The sequence below is a fragment of the Capra hircus genome, chromosome 5 (genome assembly GCF_001704415.2).
Source record: "Capra hircus breed San Clemente chromosome 5, ASM170441v1, whole genome shotgun sequence".
In the NCBI taxonomy this organism is placed as follows: domain Eukaryota; kingdom Metazoa; phylum Chordata; class Mammalia; order Artiodactyla; family Bovidae; genus Capra; species Capra hircus.
In genome coordinates this window covers 9,545,331-9,567,654 of record NC_030812.1, presented here as the reverse complement: position 1 = coordinate 9,567,654, position 22,324 = coordinate 9,545,331, and the positions used below count along the sequence as shown (strand labels likewise).

The 22,324-nt window shown below is 36.8% G+C and overlaps 1 protein-coding gene across 1 annotated transcript in view; it reads right to left on the bottom strand.

Annotated features, from left to right (window-relative positions):
- OTOGL (otogelin like) overlaps nucleotides 1-22,324 on the bottom strand; it is a 180,171-nt gene that overhangs the window by 143,395 nt on the left and 14,452 nt on the right. Inside the window, exons 7-10 of the mRNA XM_018049083.1 lie at nucleotides 17,916-18,037; nucleotides 13,960-14,165; nucleotides 7,945-8,072; nucleotides 7,482-7,588 (exon numbers count right to left, since the gene is read on the bottom strand). Coding sequence (XP_017904572.1) covers nucleotides 7,482-7,588; nucleotides 7,945-8,072; nucleotides 13,960-14,165; nucleotides 17,916-18,037 — 563 coding nt within the window. The remainder of the gene's footprint in view (nucleotides 1-7,481; nucleotides 7,589-7,944; nucleotides 8,073-13,959; nucleotides 14,166-17,915; nucleotides 18,038-22,324) is intronic.

Here is a 22,324-nt window from a genome sequence, read left to right as displayed (position 1 = left end):
GATCAAATCATACAGGAAATATTTACAGGAACTGCGCCCTTGAGCTCTTATTCTGGAGAAAAGCTATGTGGTGAATATTCTAATATTAGTTGATGTCAGCTTAAATATATGTATACAATGTATAATAATGCAGAAAACATATACACATGGGATCCCAGATTTAAAAGACTAAGTAAATTGTTTCATTTAAGTCTTTCAATAATTTGGCCATTTTTCTTTGGATTCAACGGAGTACCATACTGAAAAAGATTTCTGTTTTAATTATGACATTTATTCTAGAATCCTTGTATTTTTTTGCTCCCAACAAAGCATCCAAGACCTTTCAAAATTTAATAAATCTTATCAATATTATTATTAATCCTATTTGATAATTCTATCATAACAAATATATCAAATATGAAAATGATTTCTAAGACACCATGCTCTTGATAGTTTACATGCTGGAATAAAATCAATACTAATAATAAGCACTTGTGAAGGATTAAATAGCATTTCATCTGAGATTTAAAAGATTTTTAATTCCTTCAGGTTTAAATTACTAAAGCCAATTACTTTGCTAATGTTGCCAAGAGTGAATAATCTCTAAGTATTTTTTTATAATCACCTTAGAAACTCCCCCAAACAAATATAAGAGGTCAGCCAATTCCCAAAGCGGATTAACAAGGCATCTATAAAATCAACAGTGTTTATAAGATAAGTTGGCTTGTTTTTCAACCCAACTGAAAGTCTAAATAGCTAAATACCTTTACACCCTTAAGAATGCTGTATTTTGTGAACCTTAGCATTTTCAGTATTTCTATTGTAAAAACCACTGATCTCAAGTTGCCCTTATCCTGTGTTACTGTAACTGGAGTCATGCAGATTATCTAGTCCAATTAACTAAGCTTTAGAAGGAAAAAAAGGACTGAAGACTTCAGAAGCACAGAAAATATTCTAAATCTCCAAACAAGTCTCTGAAAAAAAGGGTAAGTTAAAACTGTTGAATTCTTAGAAAGACGTTAAATTTATGATTTACTTTAAATATATGCATTTTGTCTTACAATTAATGGAGGCTTTGAAAGCTAATAAAGTAACTGAATATTGGTTTTCCAACCTAATGCAACTATTATCCTAATCGTCTGTGTTCCACTAGAAACCGTACTAGGCACATTACATATGGCATTGCATAAAAACAACAGTTGGGCAACAAACTATTTACTGAGGGGAAAATTCACTTATTTTTCCATTTTGGATATTAACTTTAATAAAGAAAATAAGCATTAAGTAACAGTTGTTTTTAAATTAATTGACTTGGGTGTGGCAAGATTAGAAGCATTTCCTTGCTGCTTAGTTCAGCATTATTAGAAGCAGAATGAGAAGGACCTGAGTTCAAGGACTGGTATTGTATCATCCTTCAAATTCCAACCCAGCTATCATTTTCTCTAGGCACTCCCTGAGACGGTTAGTTGTTCTCTCCTCCACGCTCACTGTATTTTGCATTTAAAGCATGTACAATTGCTGAGAACCTGTTTTTCTGCCCCATGAGAATCTGAGTTCCTAGGACAGGGACGATTTCTAAAGTGTTTCTGTTTCCATGGCCAACAGACACTCAACGTCACTAATCATCAGGGAAATACAAATCAAAACCACAATGAGATATCACTTCACACCTGTCAGGATGGCTGTTGTCAAAAAAACCCACCAACAACAACAACTAATAACAAACTGTTGGTGAAGAGGTGGAGAAAAAGGAACTCAAGTGAACTGCTGGTGGGAATGTAAAACAGTATAGCCACTATGGGAAACAGAATAAAAATTCCTCAAAAAACTAAAAATAGAATTACCCTATGATCAAGCAGTTCCACTCTTGGGTATATATCTGAAGAAAGCAAAAGCGCTAATTTGAAAAGACACATGCATATCAATGTTCACAACAGCATTAATTTTTCATCAGTAGAAGGCATTCATTTTTTTAAAGCAAAATTTATCAAGATCAGAACCAGTTTCATGGGAATGTGACCTGTGCAGTCAGTCACACAGGCCCTGCTCTTAAAAAGGCTCTCACTTAGTTGGATCCTGTACTCATTTAATGCTCCACTGTCACTATCTTGAATGCTTAGCAATTTTTTTTTAACAAGGGGCCTTGCGTCTTCATTTTGTACCATTCCCTCCCCCCTTGATTTATTACATTCTAAACAAATTAACTGACATTCTAACACAATCCAGGATAAAACACAGTCAACCTACCTGGAATAAGGAGAAGTTAAGAAACTAGGCAAAAGGCAAATTCAGATCTCCTGGAATAGTCAGGAAATCAAGCAAAAATTCATACTCCTTACTATGATTCCTAAGACTCTAGGTAATCTAGACCCTGCCTACTTCTCTAACTTCATCTTCTCTCTCTCTCTTCCATTCACCATGCTCCAGACACACTTTCTGTGTTCTGGAAACACCCCAAATTTGTTTTGCCGTACTTCTCAGGAGGCACTAAAAGTGAAAGTGTTAGTTGCTCAGTTGTGTCTGACTTTGTGACCTCAGGGACTAGCGCCTGCCAGGCTCCTCTGTCCATGGGATTTTCCTGGCAAGAATACTGAAGTGAGTTACCATTTCCTTCTCCAGGGGATCTTCCTGACTCAGGGATTGAACACAGGTCTCCTGTATTGCAGGCAGGTTTTTTACAGTCTGAGCCATCAGGGAAGTTAGTAGTAAAGAACTCGCCTGACAATACAGGAGACACAATAGATGCGGGTTCGATCCCTGGGTTGGGAAGACTCCCTGGAGGAGGGCACGGCAAACCACTCCTGTATTCTTGCCTGGAGAACCCCATGGTCAGAGGAGCTGGCAGGCTTCATTGCATAGAGTTGCAAAGAGTTGGACATGACTGAAGTGACTTAGCACATAGCATTACTTATAATAGCCAAGATATGGAAGTAACCTAAGTGTCCATCAACAGGTGAATGGATAAAGACATTATATATGGAATATTATAAATGGAATGTTACACAGCCAAAACAGGGAACACAATTTTGCCATTTGCAGACACATGGATGGGCCTGAAGGGTATTATGCTTAGTAAGAAAGTAAATACTGTGTGTTTTCACTTATAGGTCAAATTTTTAAAAAATTAAATGAATGAATATAACAAAAGAAAAACAGACTCACAGAGAACAAAACTAGTGGTCATCAAACTAGTAGGGAGAGGGGGTGGGGTGGGACAAAATAGGAGAAAACAGGGGTTAAGAGGTGCAAACTACTAGGTATAAAATAAACAAGATACAAGCATCTATAATACAGCATAGAGAATATAGTCAATATTTTATAACTCTGAATAGAAAATAATCCATAAACATATACAATCACTGTTATATACCTGAAACTAATATAATATTGAAATCAGTTATACCTCAAAAAAGTTTTTAAATAAAATAAATTAAAAATCAACATAATAAATTGTTTCTATTGCACCAAGATGTGACATAATGCTCAATTCAGAATAGACACTCAGGAAATATGTATTAAATTGAATTCAATATACTATCCTAATCCAAGCAGGACATTTGTATTCAACAGATTCATAATTATATAATCATGGTATAGAATCCCTGTGAGGCAGTCCTTTAATATAAGAAATGAACAGAATCTCCTTTAGGGGAAAAAGAATGTAGGCGGGTGTAGTCCTGGATGGACTACTGAGGAGAGTAAAAGGCCAACTCTGGTGCCTTCCCTCTTCCATTTTATCAATGGACACTTATTCACCTGCATAGTCTTTTGTTTGGTTTACATGCCTGCTTTGCCTGGCTTCTTCAGCTCAAATACATATCTTAAGGTGTCAGTTGATTTCAACCAGTAAAGGTATTTCACTATTCTGCTGTTTTCATTTGCTCTAAAGAAAGCAACTAGCTTTCAAAATTCAAAGCGTAAAGACACAAAATTCTGAGACACAAATGCTAACTTCTTAATGATGAAATTTCAGATGAAGCAGGTACAGCAGGCTACATTTTGTGCCCGGCTCCCTCTTCTTTTTAATATTAGAACCTGCAAGTTTTTGCTGAGCATATGGCTGCCCAGCCAAAGACAACATTTCCCAGCGGTCCTTACTTCTAGGGGTGGTCATGTTTCTTGCAGGGGGCGCTCCACGGAAAGAGAGAGGCAGTGGAACTTCCCTCAGTACAGCTGAGGGGCCCCAAGGAAAAGTGAGCCTGCTGTCCGCCAACGCAGCCCCTCCACGAGCGAGAGACAGTCAGACGCGACAGGGGTTCTGTCTAAGCAGTTCCGCTTTATTGTCGTAAGCTCCTGGTTTATATAGGCAAGCAGGGGGGTTTTGCGAGGGACTTTCCATAGTTCTACCAATCAAGGTAAAGGTCAGATTACCACGTGCTTACATCATGACAGGGGTCTATGGTGATCACGCGTTGTCCACGTGCACGGAAATCAAGAGAGCCAATCAAAAATTTTGACAAACAACTTAAGCTGCGCCCTCATCTCTTCCGCCAGGCGCCATCTTAGCTCTAAACCGCAAAGCTAGCCCTTCGTTTTAAGGTTTCCCATTTAGGGCCCCACATTTCTAAGCTCTGGCCAAAGGGTTAAAAGTGAAACTGTGCATGAAACGTCTAGATCTCTTCCTTAAAAATGCTGGTGGTGGGTTTTAGTCGCTAAGGCGTGTCCAACTTTTGCGACCCCATGGACTGTAGCCCACCAGGCTCCTCTGTCCATGGGATTTTCCAGGCAAGAGTACTGGAATAGGTTTGCCATTTCCTTCTCCAGGGGATCTTGCCGACCCAGGGACTGAACCCAGGTCTCCTGCACCACAGGCAGACTCTTTACTCACTGAGCTATGACAGTTCTTTATTTCCCTTTCTCCCTTCCTAAGGGCTAAAAGATGGACATGGCAGTGGGAGACAGTTTTTGACAATGAAATTGAGAATAATACCCTAGACCCTGAGAGATGACATAGCCAATAGTATCATTGAGTCACTGGAAAACTCGTGGAGCAGACACATGCTATGAACCCAAGACCACTCGCCAGCCTCAACTTCACATGAGAGAAATACAAGCATTCAGTTTAATTGAAGTCCCTGATACTCTGCCAGTTGAAGCAGCCTAACAATATCCCAACTAATAAATGGAGAATGACTTTTCTGGATCTGCCAGATATAAGGGCAATGGACTACCTACAGATCCCTCCAAAAGAGACTGATAGAACAGAGATATAAAAATACAGCACTTATATGAAAAGTAAAACCAAATAGAGAACAGAATGTTGTTAAATATAAAGAAAGGTCAGTACTCAATATTTTGGGCAGAGGGAGTATTCTTTCAAAGCTCCTGCATTAGTTAAAAAAACTCCCTGAAATTTAGACTATGCATACAAATAAAGGTATAACTGTACTTAACTCAAAATTAACAAGTATCCCAAACAATCTCGTTTTAATATCTGGAAAATATCATTGCGTTCATTATTTTTATAATTATCTTAATCTAGTTAAAGGCAGAGTGATTACAAGTAACATAATTTCACACTACCTCAACCTTTCCTGCTTGTTTTCACCTTTTCTGTTTGTTTTCAACTTTGGTAAACTTAAACCTCCTAACAAGCTACCAGGATTTAATTTCAGAGGTTTTATTCAAACAAAAATTAGTCTGGTCTTTCATAACAATGTTTCCATGTACCATTTATACTTCTTGGAATGCTTAAAAAGTAAAAGTATATTAAAAATTTCTTGAGATACTCTAACACTCAAAATAGCTAATCACGTACATTTGGTAATTTTTTTTTAATTGAAGTGAAATTGATTTACAATGTTGTGTTAGTTTCTGGTGTATAGCAAAGTGATTCAGTTATACATATATACACATTCTTTTTCATTTTCTTTTCCATTATGTTTTATTACAGGATATTGAATACAGTTCCCTGCTCTATTCAGTAAGACTTTGTTCTTTATCTATTATATATACAGTATTTTGTGTCTGCTAATCCAAAACTCCTAATTTACCCCTCCCCACAGCTTGTCCCCTTTGGTAACATAAGCTTGTCTTCTATGATTGTCTGTTTCTGTTTCATAAATACATTAATTCGCATACTATTTTAGATTTCACATGTAAGTGATAGCATATGGTATTTGTCTTTCTCTTTCTGACTTAGCCTGATATTCTCTAGGTTCATCCGTGTTGCTGCAAATGGCATTATTTCATTCTCTTTATGACTGAGTAGTATTCCGTGGGATATATAGATATGTCACATTTTTTTCTTAATTTAGTTTGAATCCAAGGATATTTGCTTGACAATATTGTGTTGGCTTTTGCCATACATCAGCATGAATCTGCCATACATATACGTATGTCCCCTATGCCACGGCCTCTTTACCCATTTATCTGTTCATGGACACTTAAATTGTTTCCATATCTTGGCTATTGTTAATAGTGCTGCTATGAATATTGGTGTGCATGTATCTTGTTAAATTTTTGAAAAAATAAAAAGACTTCAAGAATGGTAATCTATATTGATGAACATATTGTGATGAGTCTCACTGAATTTACTCCCTAGACAATCACCTTTGTCTGGTGTTCTTAACCCAAGGGTGAATACAGGAGCCTGTAACCTTGGTGTGAAAAATATTACATGTTTAGTTTCCCTAATTTTCTGCTTATATTTAGCATTTCTTTCAGTTACACACATAGGCAATACATAAGGCAATGTTCTTAGCAGAATCTGTAACTCTGTCATCAATATAACTCATATCTCATTTTTTCATATTTTCATTATTGTTTATACTGTTTTTAGTTGGAGTTTCAATACCAAACTCTCAAAAATTAATAGAATGAATATACAGAAAAGTAGAAGGATATGGTAGACCTGGAAAGCACCATGAACCAATGAAAAATAATTAAGACTTATACAATTTTCATACAACAGTAGGATACAAATTCTATTCAAGTTCCCATAGACTACAAACTAGAAGACACTGGAACATATCCAGGGACATAAAACAAGCTGCAAAAAGTGTCATGGCCTAAAGGTATTGAAATCATACAAGTCTGTTCCCTTTTCACTGTAGAATTGTGTTAGAAATCAATATCAAAAGATATTTCAAAATAACCCACATATTTTGGGGCTTCCCTTGTGGCTCAGCTGGTAAAGAATTCGCTTGCAATGCAGGAGACCTGGGTTTGATCCCTGGGTTGGGAAGATCCCCTGGAGAAGGGAAAGGCTACCCACTCCAGTATTCTGGCCTGGAGAATCCCATGGGCTATAGAGTCCATGGGATCGCAAAGAGTCAGACACGAATGAGCTACTTTCACCATCATCATCATCATTATCATCACATATTTTCAAATGCAATGTGACTATTACCCAGTAAGTTTTTAATAGCTTTAGTACAGCTTATGTTTCTACATTTCCCACTACATTCTGTCAACTGTTGAGACAGTGAAGTTATAGAATGGTTTTTGCTCTTCTTTTTGGATAAAAGAATTTCATAATAAATACTAATTATTTCACTTACTTGCAAAGATCATTAACACAGCTGGCAATATATAAATATGGATCAATATATTCATGGCAGCTCAAAAAGGGAAACTGCAACAGGATCTGACACTTGAAGAAGATTGCCTATGCAGAAAAAGATGGGAGTCACTAGAACATACTAAATGATATGCATGTACTCTCATTTTTTCCCATTGATCTATTTGCAAGGTTCTGTGTTCTTATTAGGAAAGAGAAGGTATGTAGGCTTATAAATGTAAACATTTTCTAACTATTTTCATAATGAGCACCACTTTTATGAAGCTCATTGCATTCATCATTTTGGAAGTAAACACAAATTTATTCTTCTTGCATTACATTCCTGCAATTTAATAGTGTTTAATTACGTTGTATTTACACTAAAAATGCTTAGTGTGAAGCATACAAATACAATTATACGTGTGCTGTATCCCACATGCCAAAGTTTTTCACGTCATATTTACCTCAAATGCTGGCATTCCGCTGGAGCAAGGATTTGGAAAATCTGAAGGTGTGGGTACACATTTGGTGTCATGTGGAGTTTGTACCGACCATCTATTTGCAAACACAGCAATGTCTTCTGTATAGTCCTCTATTTCACACAAACACACACACAAAAATATGTGTAATAGGATCACTTTCCACAAACACACAGTTCACCAACATAAAATTTCTGGTCAAAAAGCTAAACTCAGTAACTTTATAATTACCAATGATATTAGACTATAGAATTACTTAAGCATAATATCCATAAAAATAAATTGAACAAAGCTTAAGTACCAAATACCAATAATACCATTGGAGTAGAAAAAGCAAACTTCATTGAAGGAACATGGGGGAGGGTTGAAAGTGAGTGGCACCACATACACACCAGTAAAGTACTAATTAGCCCGTAGTGTATACTGCAAAGAGGAGAAAAATATGCATAAAACTAAAAACATAAGTAAAAGTTTGGTATAAACATTTTCAGATAGCCCTTTCATTCTAGTTGACATTAGTCAGAACCTTACTAAAATTGTAGCTTCATTTAGGGGGTACCTAGCGCCCTCGTGGAGATTTCAGAGGATGGTCATACAGACAATGAAAAAATGTGAAAGACAGCTGGAGAAGAGGGGACTAAGAAGTGAATTAATTTCATGTGAATATGATGAATAGTGTTTCTAAAGATGCTCAGGACAGATTAAGAATCCACATACCTTCCCAGCATTATTCTGAAGCAAGATTCAGGAGCTAACGTACAGCAGCAACAAGCAGACAGTTGCTGGAGAGCACTCTGGGCTGTCTACCCATCTGAGGACAAGTTCAAGGCCTGATATGAAAATGAATTCTGCCCCACATTCAGATAAGGGCAGAATCTGAAACCATGATTCCTTAGCAGATCCAAACAAGATGACATCTTGAAGTTCTATCTAACAGTTAGTCTTCATGTCTGAGTGTTAGCTTCTCCACCACTGAGATAAACACAGCCACAGGTGTACCATTCAGTACAAGTTACTGCACCACGAGAATCAAAAACAGCAAGTCAAATGGTTCACTACTCTCAGTTTCTTCCAGATAGGAAGATGTCTACTTACTACTACCAACTGTTGGAAAGACTGTGGAAGTTTACCCATAAGAAAGCTTTGCTCTGTTAGTATAAACTCCCAGACTTTACTGGGGCCTGAAAGCCTTTCTGATCCGGCCTCTGTACTCCCCCGACTCCCTACCCCATCGACTCTATCCCATCCCACCTCTCTTACATCTTCCACTCCTATTCTTGGTCAACCAACTCCAAGCATTCGGGCTTTGTACCATTCTTCACTCATGCTCATTCCCACCCTGCTTCTGCTTTTGATCTTGCATCCCCTCCTTCAAAATCACTCTTCCCCCCGACTTTCCCTCTGCTCTCTCCCTGACCTCATGTGGAATTCTATTCAGTGTGACCTCCTCAGAGAAGCTTTCTCTGGCACATGATCTAGATCCTCTAAACAAACACTGTCAGTTTCCTTTCCCTCTTCTTTTCACGGCTGCTATTGCTCACAAAAATTGTGTTTTGATTTGTCTCTTTATTTATTTTGCCTTCTACTAAATGAAGGGGGAGAGCTTGTCTAAGCTATCCTATTGCTGGATCCCTAGTTTACTGTCTTGTATAAAGTGTGTGCTCAAAATATATTTGCTAAATAAAGGAACAAATAAACACAAGGAAGTTTGCCGGGTTTATTAAATAGATTATTAGAGTCCTAGATGTTTGGTTCACCTCATTCTCTGATATTGTTGGAAATGTGTCACACTCGACAAAGTATAGGTTGGATCTAACATACTTAATTTTTAAAAGGGGAAACTAATGTCCCTTTTAAATAAATTTATAGTCACATTTCATTTCAAAGCATCATAAGTTTTTCCTTCAAGGGTCTTTTTGAAAATATGTGTTTATTTGGCTGCGTTGGTTTTTTGTGCTGCACTTAGGGGCTTCCCTGGTGGCTCAGACGGTAAAGTGCCTGCCTACAGTGAGGGAGACCCGGGTTCAATCCCTGGGTTGGGAAGATCCCCTGGAGGAGGAAATGGCAACCCACTCCAGTACTCTTGTCTGGAAAATTCCATGGACTGAAGAGCCTGGTAGGCTACAGTCCATGGGGTAGCAAAGAGTTGGACACGACTGAGCGACTTCACGTTCACATCTGGACCTTCGTTGTGTCGTGCAGATCTTCCGTTGTAGTGCACGGACACTCTAGTTGTGATGCGCCAGCTTAGCTGCTCCACGCGGAGGATCTTAGCTCACCTACTCGGGATCGAATCTGCACCCCCTGCACTGCACAGTGGATTCTTTGTTTTTTGTTTTTGTTTTTCAAAGTGGATTCTTAATCTCTGGACAACCAGGGAAGTCTCCGGCATATTTTAAAGGTCTGAAGAATCAAAAATATTTCCTAGGGCCAACTTTTTTCCATATTTATACACAAATTTTAATGTGACTAAACAACTAGGGCAATTCTGTAGAGGTCATTTTAATTCCAACTTTTAACCACATATTTAGCTATTGTTATTAAACTGCATTGTATTATTATGAGACTTTAAATCCAAACCAACTGGTGGTCTTGGAGCCTGCAAAACAAAAATTAAAATGCTTCATATAAAATGTGCTATAGATGAAGTAATTTATTGTCCATATTAGCACACTTCTAAGAGTAAAAGAAAGACACTATTAATTATTATGCTGGAAAAACAAGAGAAAATCAGGGGTTCTCTGATGATGTATAACTAGCTATAGACATGAATTATGGAATAAGAATCTCAGCTAGACAACAAACTTAAATCTTTCTATATCTACAGAAATTCTGAAAAGGCCCATTTCTTTGTGAAATCAGCCTGAAGAATGCATAGGAATGCACAGAGAAATATAATTTTAATCACTGTTAAGAAACGATGAATTCAATGGCATTCAGTCAAACTACTACTCTGCCTCTAAAGATTTATCTAATCAGCAAAGTACAGACTGTTTCAAGACAATACTAGGTATCTTTTTTTTTAATTGAAGGATAATTGCTTTACAGAATTTTCTTGTTTTCTGTCAAACCTTAACATGAATCAGCCATAGGTATACATATGGGAGATGGGAGGAAGGTTCAAAAGGGAGGGGGTATATGAATACTGGGCATCTTTAAGCTAAAGGTAATACAGCTCAACAATGGACATCTTCTTGCATTATTACAGTATGGAAGAAAATCAAAAGGCAGGTTCTAGTCACATCCTTCTAAATTATTGTAAATTAGTTTTTAAAATCATTCTGCTTGGTACAGGCGTGCCAAGTCACTTCAGTCATATTTAACACTTTGCGACCCCATGGACTGTAGCCCACCAGGCTCCTCTGTCCATGAGATTCTCTAGACAGGACTACTGGAGTGGGTTGCCGTGTCCTCTTCCGGGGAATCTTCTGACCCAGAGAATCTTCTGACCCAGTGAACCAACCCTCATCTCCTGTATCTCCTGCATTGGCAGGCGGGTTCTTTACCACTAGCGCCACCTGGGAAGCCTGCTTTATACTATATGCTATTAAAATTGTGAAAAAGCTGAAATCTCTCTTCAGGCTTCTTCCACATACTTTCCAGGATCCTTCTTGCCTACTGCCAGCTCAGCCATAATTCAGTCAAATTTCCTCCTTCTGGTCTTCTCCCACAAATAACCTGATAACAACAGTCCTTTACATGTAGCCCAATTATGTCATTGAGAGCAACCATTCCATGTTCCAGCTTATCAAAGCCTGTCTGACTTTTAACTCAAATCCTAATCTGAATCTCTCTGCCTCTAACAAGAGCAGCTATTTTCTACCCCAGTTTCTGTACCATGCTCACTAAATGTCCCCGGGGAAGTTACCCATAGCAGTCTTCTTTAACTCTTTTCTAGCTCTCAATAATATTCATAATGCTTTTATACAGAAGAGAAAGAAATCAATAATTAACATCTAATTGGTTCTGCCTGGGTCCAAAACTCTACTTCCTAATATAGTCTCAACATGCCAACTTTGCGAACTCTCTCATTTCTAAATACCCAACTGGATGCAAAACACTGTTTCAGGATGATCTCTATGCTGCAGATTTGTATTGTGCTCACTTTGAAACACTTTCATTTACATTTTCTCATTAGATCCTCACAATCTGGGAAGGCCTCAGGGTTATTATTATTATCTTCATTTTTTATGTAAGAAAATTGACTCCTTGAAGCCCTGCTCTTTAGCTACTAGTAAACTAACACTGATGAGGCAGTATCCATACAGGGAAAATGTTAGCATATTAACAAGGGCCTCTTAAAGCAATGTTTTTAATTAAACATTTTCCTGTTAGCTCCATTACAGGCTTATTGAGAGGACTAGGAGATGACTATAAATTAGCCAGTAATTAACAGTAAATAATCAACATAATAATTAACAGTAATTAACAGTAAATAACAGTAAATAATTCAGTAATTAACAATTTGCCAAGCCAGGCACTGTACTAAGTATTTTACACAGATTATCTCATTCAAACCTTGCAATTCTATGAAGTATACACTACTAGTATACCATTAAACTTACAAAGTTTAACAAGTATAGCTCAATTCTGATAGCACCAGTTACAAGCTATGTTACATCGGGCACATTGCCTTGTGCTCTCATTGTAAACTTAAGAAAATACCACCCACCTCACATGGCTCAGCTGGTAAGGAATCCGCCTGCAATGAAGGAGACCTGGGTTTTATCCCTGGGTTGGGAAGATCCCCCAGAGATGGGAAAGGCTACCCACTCCGGTATTCTGGCCTGGAGATTCCATAGACTGTATAGTCCATGGAGTCACACAGAGTCGGACACGACTGAGCGACTTTCACTTGCAGGAATGATGTTGTAAGAGTTGGGAATAACATAGCTATGTAATCACATTGTTATTGTTGTTTAGTCACTAAGTCATGTCCAATTTTTTTTGACCCCATGGACTGTAGCCTGCCAGGCTCCTATGTCCAAGGTATTTCCTTCTCCAGGGGATCTTCCTGATCCAGGGATCAAACTCACGTCTTCTGCTTAGCACGTAGATTCTTTACCACTGAGCCATCTGGGAAGCCCATGTACTCATTTTAACTATTACTATAAATAGTATGAATCTATCTTATTATTATTAAGACTACTGTGAGTTCCAAAATATTTTAATTCCTATTTTATAGCTGAAGAAACTGAGTATCAGAGAGATTAATTGAGATGCCTCAAGTTATAAAACTTGTAAGACTTAGAACAAGATTCAAAGCCAGGTCTGCTGGCACTAGGCACAGTATTCTTTTTCATTGCACATTTATATATGGCTGCAAATCATGAATGAGTCCTGTAATTCTCTTATTTTATTGCCACTGCACACTAGTACCCATACTAAAACAGAGCCTATTTTTAATAGCTCACCAAGATTAGTGTCATGACTTAGAATGAAGTTGAGTGAATGATGTGTACATCATCATACATGATAAAAAAAAATCTTTCCAAGTTATTTTTTGACTTTTATAAATTCTGCTTACATTTTATTATATTCACAAAACCATTGTGTGGCAGTCATTTAATTTATTCCTATCCAGACTAGAAGCAAACTATGCTTTATCCAAAATTAGACAAATTTGCCCCAAATGGGTTTGAAACACTAAAATATAAGCCCCAATAGGGGAGGAGTTTTTGCTTTGTTCCCTGACATATCCTAAGCTCCTACAACAGTGCCAGACACAAAGTAAATGCTCAGTTAGTATTTGTTACATGAGTAAAACCTGACTTGTATTAATTTAACAAATGTAAATTAGCTCATGGATTTCAAGAATGACACAAAAACGTTTTCCTGTTCAAACCTCACTTAAAATCATGTAAGCAGGCAAGTAACAGCTACCATTTTTTATCCAACCTAGAACAAGTTTTGTACCCTTCTGGGTATATAAATAGAGTGATCGGTTTAGAAAGAAGACCTCAGAGGTGCCCACTCATTTCTTCTCCTCCACCAGCTCACCTTGCTGAATGATGAAATCATCAGATTGAATGCCATTGTAGTTTGCACATAGGCCACATGGTTTCCCTTTATGCTCCTCAGACAGCTTCAAGTAAATTCCAGATATTCCATCCCAGGCCAATGAAAATCCAAAGGTTGTTTTCACCAGAATATAGTCAGCTAGTTTCTCAATGAAAACCTGTCCAACTGTCTGAGGCAATGTTAAACTTGAAAAACAGAACACAGGCAATCTAAGAATTATGATGAAACATCAATTACAGATGATCTATTTCTTTCTTGAAGTGACTGAGAAATAAAAGATAATTATTATTCAAAATTGTTAAATAAACCATGCAATTAGATTTCCCAAGGAACCACCCTATAGAAAATCTCAACATTTTTGAAATTTTAATATTGAAATAAATGCAGGAAAAATTATACCTATTTCTGCATACTTATTTAGATTTTATACTTACAGAGAGTTTAAGATAATCTAAAATGCTGCTCAACAATTTTGAAGTAAGAATAAACAATGCTCAAAGTATGTAAGCACATTGCTTAAGTGTGATTTTGTTTAATTTTGTTTTAAAATTGGCTGTAAGCAATTAAAAGCTCCTATCCCCAAAATATCACCTTGATACAAATCATCATTTTTCCCACAAAAAAAGTCTAGGCATGATTAGTTATGATTTACAGCTTTAATGCTGCAAAGTATATCTGTAAGAATAAAGATACTTTCCATGCAGTATTGCATAGGGATTATATTCATAATTTTTAAGTTGCATGCAATTTGAGCTACTTAAACAAGGGTCACACTGAATGGTTAAATTCCTGATCCAACGTCTAGTCTTTCCATTTTTCACAAATACATACACATACAAGAGAACTGAGAGACATAAGGGAGCTGAAGAAAACGGTTAGGCATTTTAAAAGCACAGTAAGTCACCTAGAATGCTTTTGAAAGACCACTGTCCTCCTTCCATCAGAGAGTATTACAGGAAAGAGCAGGTGTTAGTAATTAAGGAAATGAGAGGAAAAATATCATTTTTACTAAAATAGCCATGCTAACTGAAAATTATAAACAATAATGTAAGATGAGAGGTTAGTAGGTACGTTCAAAAATATTTCTCTCCAAAATTTTAAATTATTGAGTTCCTCTCCAGGAAGCGAACATGGCTACATGAAATAAAAACTATAAAATTAAGAACACTCGTTAACAAAGGGATAGGTGTCTATGGGGTCACACAGAGTAGGACACAACTGAAGCGACTTAGCAGCAGCAGCAGCAGCAGCAGTCCCAAAGAAACAATTCAAATGTCTGTAATCATTTGCACAAGTATGTTTGCAGATAATTATCTAGTCATAAGATTTCATTTTAAGAATAAGAAAATAACTAAAATTTACATTGAAGAATAAATAAGCAGACTTTCCTGTCATAATCTATACTTATTAAAATTAAAAATGCAAGAAATTTATTTTAAATTGAAGGTAAAAGTATGAAAAATATTTTTTAAGTTTGCAAGTTTACAAAAGCTATGCTTGAGAAGAGTGAGTCATGTTTTGTAAAGATATTCCATTGCAATGGGCTGCTCACTGCAGGCAGGTAGAGTTTTCTGCTGTGGGTATTGCTTGGTCTAGTCATTTGTCACATGATCTCGTTCACAGTAAATTTGATCAAGTACACAATTTTTGAAAACAAAATAAAAGATGCTAGTAGAGATGAGTAGTGATTCTAAAAATTTTATAATCTCCCATAAATTTAAGAAAAATCCCTTGCAACCCAGGCAGGAGACAATAACAATGCTAACCTAAATGAATGCACAGATTCATTCTGAAAATTATTCACAGGTTCATAGGTACCAAAACCCTTCGTTTGACAGGGGAGGCAACTGAAATCGAGATGGGTAAAATATGAGGTGCAGAGTCTCACACATTTGATTTCCTTTTGATAAACATTTCTCTAGCACTTGCTACGCAACAGGCCTTAGGCCAAGAAGTGCATCATTATTAGCAATTTAGCTGAATAATAAGGAAACCATCTTCTTTTTATTATACAAATGGAAATCTTCAAAGAAATATTTTCTCTGAGTTAAAATTTAAATATGATCTCCTAGATTTAACAAAGGGTTAGTATTCTTGAAAATCTAATTGAATGACACTTCTGTTTTATAAAACTATAATTTTAAGTGCCCACTATGCTACCCCAAATTCCATATAAAAATCCTAAACCACTATTTAAATTCAGCTTTAAGAAATATATATGTAAATATATTATCTTCCCATTCAAATGGATAAGCTTTCTTTTATAAGAAATTGAAAAGTAAAGAACCCAACTGATCAAGAAAATAAGCCCAGGAGGGGCTCCTTGGGGTTGCTTGACTATGACAAAGCCTGGGTCAGAGCCTGCCTCCCCTGGTACTTCATCTAAAGCCTTTCTGCTATCACCTGCTGCCTCTTGAATGTAAATTGAGAAAGCAAGCACATAGGTTGGTACAGCTGCTGCTGCTGCTGCTGCTGCTGCTAAGTCACTTCAGTCATGTCCGACTCTGTGCGACCCCATGGACTGCAGCCCACCAGGCTGCCCCGTCCCTGGGATTCTCCAGGCAAGAACACTGGAGTGGGGTGCCATTGCCTTCTCCTTGGTACAGCTATTGTACCAGAAAGAATTCTCATGGTTCAAACACTTGCTGGTGAATTCTGAATGATGGATAGAATTGTTCTATCACATAATTTACTTTTCTTGACAAAGTAATGTCAGCCAAAACAGTAACAAAAAAGAATACATGCCCTCATAAAATATGCCCTGTTAGAGGAAAACCGTTAATAAAATTTATGACAAAATGTAACTAAAATATATACTATGCTTGATGACATGAAGGAGAAATATTAAACAGAGAAAAGAGAGTGTGTCAAGGGTTGAGAGGCAACTTAAAATTAGGTATTCCTATACTTATTAAGCTTGGAAGATAGATTCTTACACTGTACTTCTACTTTAAAATGTACAAAACCTTCTATCAAATAAATGAACATCCAGTTCCCGAAAATTTTGAATTCTAGAAGTGGGTCCCTCTCCTATCTATTCAAGACCAGTTATTTATTGACCCTAATTCTAACAGAAAATCCTAAGTGACACCTAAACTTCATTTACACAATTTGGAAAGGATTTGCAGAGGTTTAGTTTTATTTTGATTGTCTGTTTAAAAAAGAAGAAAAGATTTATGAAAGATGGCAAAAAATAATTTAAGAGTTGAACTATGAGGATTTCTCCTTAATCTCTCTTACAATTAGATGTAACAATCTTATTTCTACCAATATAAGTGTATGTGTATCCTGCACAAACGTTAGGGAGGCTAAACTGTTAAGATTTCTTGTTACTTGGCTAGCTTTGGAGCTACTGAAATTTTGATGTCTGCATGCTCTAACTTAAGGCTTCCCTGGTGGCTCATTGGTAAAGATTCCACTGGCTACTGCAGGCAACATGGGGTTGATCCCTGGTCAGGAAAATCCCCAGAGAAGGAAATGGCAATGTACTCCAGTATTCTTGCCTGGGAAATCCCATGGATGGAGCAGCCTGGTAGGCTATAGTCCACGGGGTCGCAAAAGACATGACTTAGCAACTAAAGGACAACTGCAAATGCTATAACTTAAAGGTGGTTGTTGTGTTCGACTCTTTGCAACCCATGGACCAGAGCCCACCATACTCCTCTGTCCATGGAATTCTCCAGGCAAGAATACTGGAGTGGGTAGCAGTTCCCTTCTCCAGGAGATCTTCCCAACCCAGGGATCGAATCTGTGTTTCATATGTGTCCTGCATTGGCAGGAGAGTTCTTTACCACTAGCACCACCTGGGAAGCCCAGCTCCAAGGTTACCGTTGAAGAAATCCTCTCTTCCTACTCTCCACATTCAGTTCCAGAGTGAGATATTTAGAAATCTGTTAATCTGTGATGATTTCACTATATCATTTATCATATCTTACCTGATTCCATTCTTTTTTATTTCATGCCCATAAATTCGAATTTCTTCCTGGTCTGAAAAGAACAAGCTGATGGAGCGATAACAATGATACACTGAACCAAGGCACTTAGGGCTGTTATGAACCTTAAAGGGAGAAAAACAGAGAAAACACAGAAACAATGACACACACACACGCTTTCACTTGAGTTATTAAGTCCACAATGCATGTCTACAGTTTTATAGCATTAGTTCCATGACCCTTTACAAAATTATAACTACATTTAGGATTTCCAAGAGAAAATGATATTGACCTCGGAAACTGGACAACACAATTAGCTTCATAAAGCACAAGCTTATTTATTTAAATGAGCTGAATCTTTACATGCAGGATGTAATATTCTAAAACTAAGTGGTATGTACTGAAAAAAAAATAATTCCGATAGGAAGACAGTAGGGCACCACAAAGAAACACATTTGTAATTTTTGTGTCCATAATTTTTACCTGTCCATGAAACAGAAAATCATGAAATAGAGTTTCAAATGAAGTTCTACATAGAGTAATTTTTAAAGGTTGCAAAAGTAACTAAAACTCTCTTAAAATAAAATTGTGTGGGCACTTTAGGGAAGAGTAATTATCAAAACTTTGATGAAAAAATTAGTTTACTAAACTAAAACTAATTAAAAATTAGTTTACCACCTTCCCTGGTAGCTCAGACAGTAAACCATCTGCCTACAGTGTGGGAGACCCAGGTTCAATCCCTGGGTCAGGAAGATCCCCTGGAGAAGGAAACGGCAACCCACTGCAGTACTCTTGCCTGGAAAATCCCATGGACTGAGGAGCCTGGTAGGCTACAGTCCATGGGGTCGCAAAGAGTTGGACACAACTGAGTGACTTCACTTCACTTCACTTCAATTATCAAAAATTTGATGAGAAAATTAGTTTACTAGTAAAAAAAAAAACTTTCTTTAAGTAAGGAAGAAAAGAGAGGAGGAGAGGAAGAAAGGAGAAGAGGAATATCAGATTTTCTTACTCCACCACCAACATAAATCTCAAAAGGTCCAAATAATGATACCAGAAAATAACTGAAAAAATATAGATAACTACAGATAGATACTATAGTTGTATAGATTCTACTACACTATCTATAGATACTACTATAGATAGAAAAGAACTTTCAAAGCATAAAAGTGATAAGGAAAATCACCAATGATAATATAAAATTTTAATATTGCAAGAATGTAATACATATTAATTTAGTGATTAATAGGCAAATTTTACTGATCACTTGTGTACTGAGGACTGTTCTAGATTCTGAAGATGTATTAGTCAAACAAAATAGACAAAAATACCTGCCCTCATGAAATGAATTTCATTAGAGGAAAACAGTTAATAAAAAATAAAATTACATGTAACTGAAATATATCCTGGGCTAAATGACGTGGAGAAATATTAAATGGAGAAAAGAGACAGAGAGAGTGTGTATCAAGGGTTGTTGGCAGTGGGGTAGGGGGAGCTTAGGTTGAATGGCCAACAAAAGCCTCACTGAGAAGAGGAAATTCGAGTAGTAAAGATGAGGGAGACGCAAGAGCGAGGCATATGGGTATTTAGACCATTCTAGGCAAAAGGAATAGCAAATGCGAAAGTCTAAAGCAGAAGTATAACTGAAATGCTCTTGGTATCCAGGAATCCAGACATAGGACCTCAGGCAGGATAATGGAAGATTTTCCTTAAAGAAACAAAATGGAAAGAAGATGTACAGATACTAATGAAGTGAAAGTAAAAGTTGCTCAGTCGTGTTTGACCTTTTGCGACCCCATGGACTGTACAGGCTCCTCTGTCCATGGAATTCTCCAGGCAAGAATCCTGGAGTGGGTGGCCATTTCCTTCTCCAGGGGATCTTTCCAACCCAGGGATCGAACCTGGCTTTCCCAATTGCAGTCAGACTCTTTACCGTCGAAGCCACCAGGGAAGCCCCACAGATACCATTATCTGGGGCTTATTTAATGAAACTAGAAGTTCCCTGCTCAATCTCCCACTAGGCAAGAAAGTTCCATCCACATATTCAGAGCTTCTAACCAGCTTTTAGAACCTAATACTCATATGTGAATAAACATTCATAGATCATTTGATGAAAGCATGCAACATGAAAGGCAGATGCCAAATAAACCAAAAAAAGGAGATTAAAGGAGTCAAAAACAATTCAGAAAAATTAACTTCCAAAAATCCATAATTGGTATCTTCACGGAGAAAAGTGAGAAAATGCCATTCAAGAAACAAGAAAAAAAAAGTGATGCTAAAAGTAAAATTCAAGGAATAAAAATAAGCGACTAGATATTGTTAATATGATAAGAAAAACTTTTAATTGAAATAGAACTATGGAAAATAAATATCTAATAATTGGAAAGAAATATCAAAACAAAAAAGCAAAAAGATGGAAAAGAGAAATGAGTCAATGAGAAAATTAAAGAATCAGTCACTCAGAACAGGAGCTCTAATATCTGTTACAAAATTACTAAAAGACAGGAAATTAAGAAATAAATATTATTCCAAAACTGAATTGTTTGAAATGCTAGAAAGGGCTCATCAAGTACCCACCACAATATATGAAAAAGCAACTCACATGACACCTCAGAATTTGGGGGATAAAGAGAAGAACTAAAAATTTCTGTAAAGAGAGGGTAAATTTTAAAAGATCATATGCAAAATGATCAGAAATCAGAGGAATTGAATTTTAAAGTTCTGAAAGTGATTTGCAAGCTATAACCAAGACTTCAAAAATTTCTCTCCTATGCACTTTGAGATGTGAGTAACCAGTAGTCAAATCCATCACTTGCCCTCACTAATCAAGGTCATCTTAATTGTTGCTACAAAAGATAGGCACATACTCCAAAGAGCAGGTAGTCTAAACAATAAGATATCTGCCCAGGTTGTTTTCCAGGAACTTGAAGTCAGAGGTGTCTAGTTTGAGTTAAACTGGTTAAGACTGAAAAGGATTCCTGCCCCTTCAACTGGCCACACACAAGTGTTCCTCTCTAGAAAGCACTATAAACAAGCACTGTCCACATGAGCAGAGCATCCAATAAGGTTTTCAGAGCCTATGTCTCAATTATAAACAAAAATTCAAGAACTGCTAGACATTTTACAGGACCTAAGAAACAAGGGTGGCTCTAGAGGTAACAAATCTGCCTGTCAATGCAGATGTAACAGATGCGGGTTCTATTCCTGGGTCAGGAAGATCCCTGGGTGTAGGAAATGGCAACCTGCATGGACAGAGGAGCCTGGTAGGCTACAGTCCATAGAGCCACAGAGAGCCAAACATGCCTGAGTGACTAAGCACAAGAAACAAGGAATCCAATACAGGAGAGAGAAGAATGAAACTCACCAGGAAAATGTGAAAAGAAATTCCAAATGCTAGGTGTACAGTAGGCTCAAAAGCAGCCAGTCCCAATTGGCAGAGGAGAACGAAATACTGGGAAAGGGATAACTCGTGGGAAGGAAAGAGAATCCAAAACCGCCTGATTTATCTGACCATATTCAGAAGAGTTGAAGGGAAAAAATGATTAAAGTATAGAAAATGCAGCAAACAAAAAGATGAGATAACTTAATTCTATAAAACTGTATAAAGAGAAATGAAACCACAGTAACATTAGGCTCGGCTCTCAACAATACTTATACAGCTGTTGTTCATATATGTAAAATATGTAAATGACAATAATATAAAAACTACATACGATGTAACCAATAACAGTGATAGAATTCCATTAAGAAGAAGGAAGGAAAGTGTGAGTGTGAGTGTGTATGTGTTCATGTGTGTGTGTGTGTGTGTGTGTGTGTGTGGTAGAGGCAGGAAGGATGATATGACAGATGACTTCCCATTTTCCATACTAAAAAGTGAAGAAACAAGTCCTAACTTTGAAAAATAAAGAAATTATAGCACATTTTAATGTGTTAGGTAAAAACAAGAAGAAATAGCTTAAAAAATGAAGTAATTGCCTTTGGAGAGTCAGATTTTAGCTGGGGTCAGGGAATGAAGGAAAGAAGAGCTATTTTTACCTTCATGTATCTTGATGCAATCTTTTAAACTAAATGCATATATTATTTTCATAAAAATAAAATTGAATTTTAAGAAAAAGAACCAAAAATATAAAAGTATATATGCCGAAAGATATTTATAAATGCATGTCTTTTAAAATACTGAAACATTTTAAAGCCTAAATATCTAAAATAGAATATAATTAAGTAATTTCATTACTCCATAGTTGGAACAAGTACAGCTAACAAAATTTGTGTTTGTCAAAAACATCTGACATGGAAAATAGTTCTTAGTTCTTAGGTGAAATTGTGGGGAAGAAAATTATACATAGTAAAGTTTCAACTTTATAAGTGTGTATCAAGTCCAGAGGAAAAATTTAGAGGGAAATATATGAAGC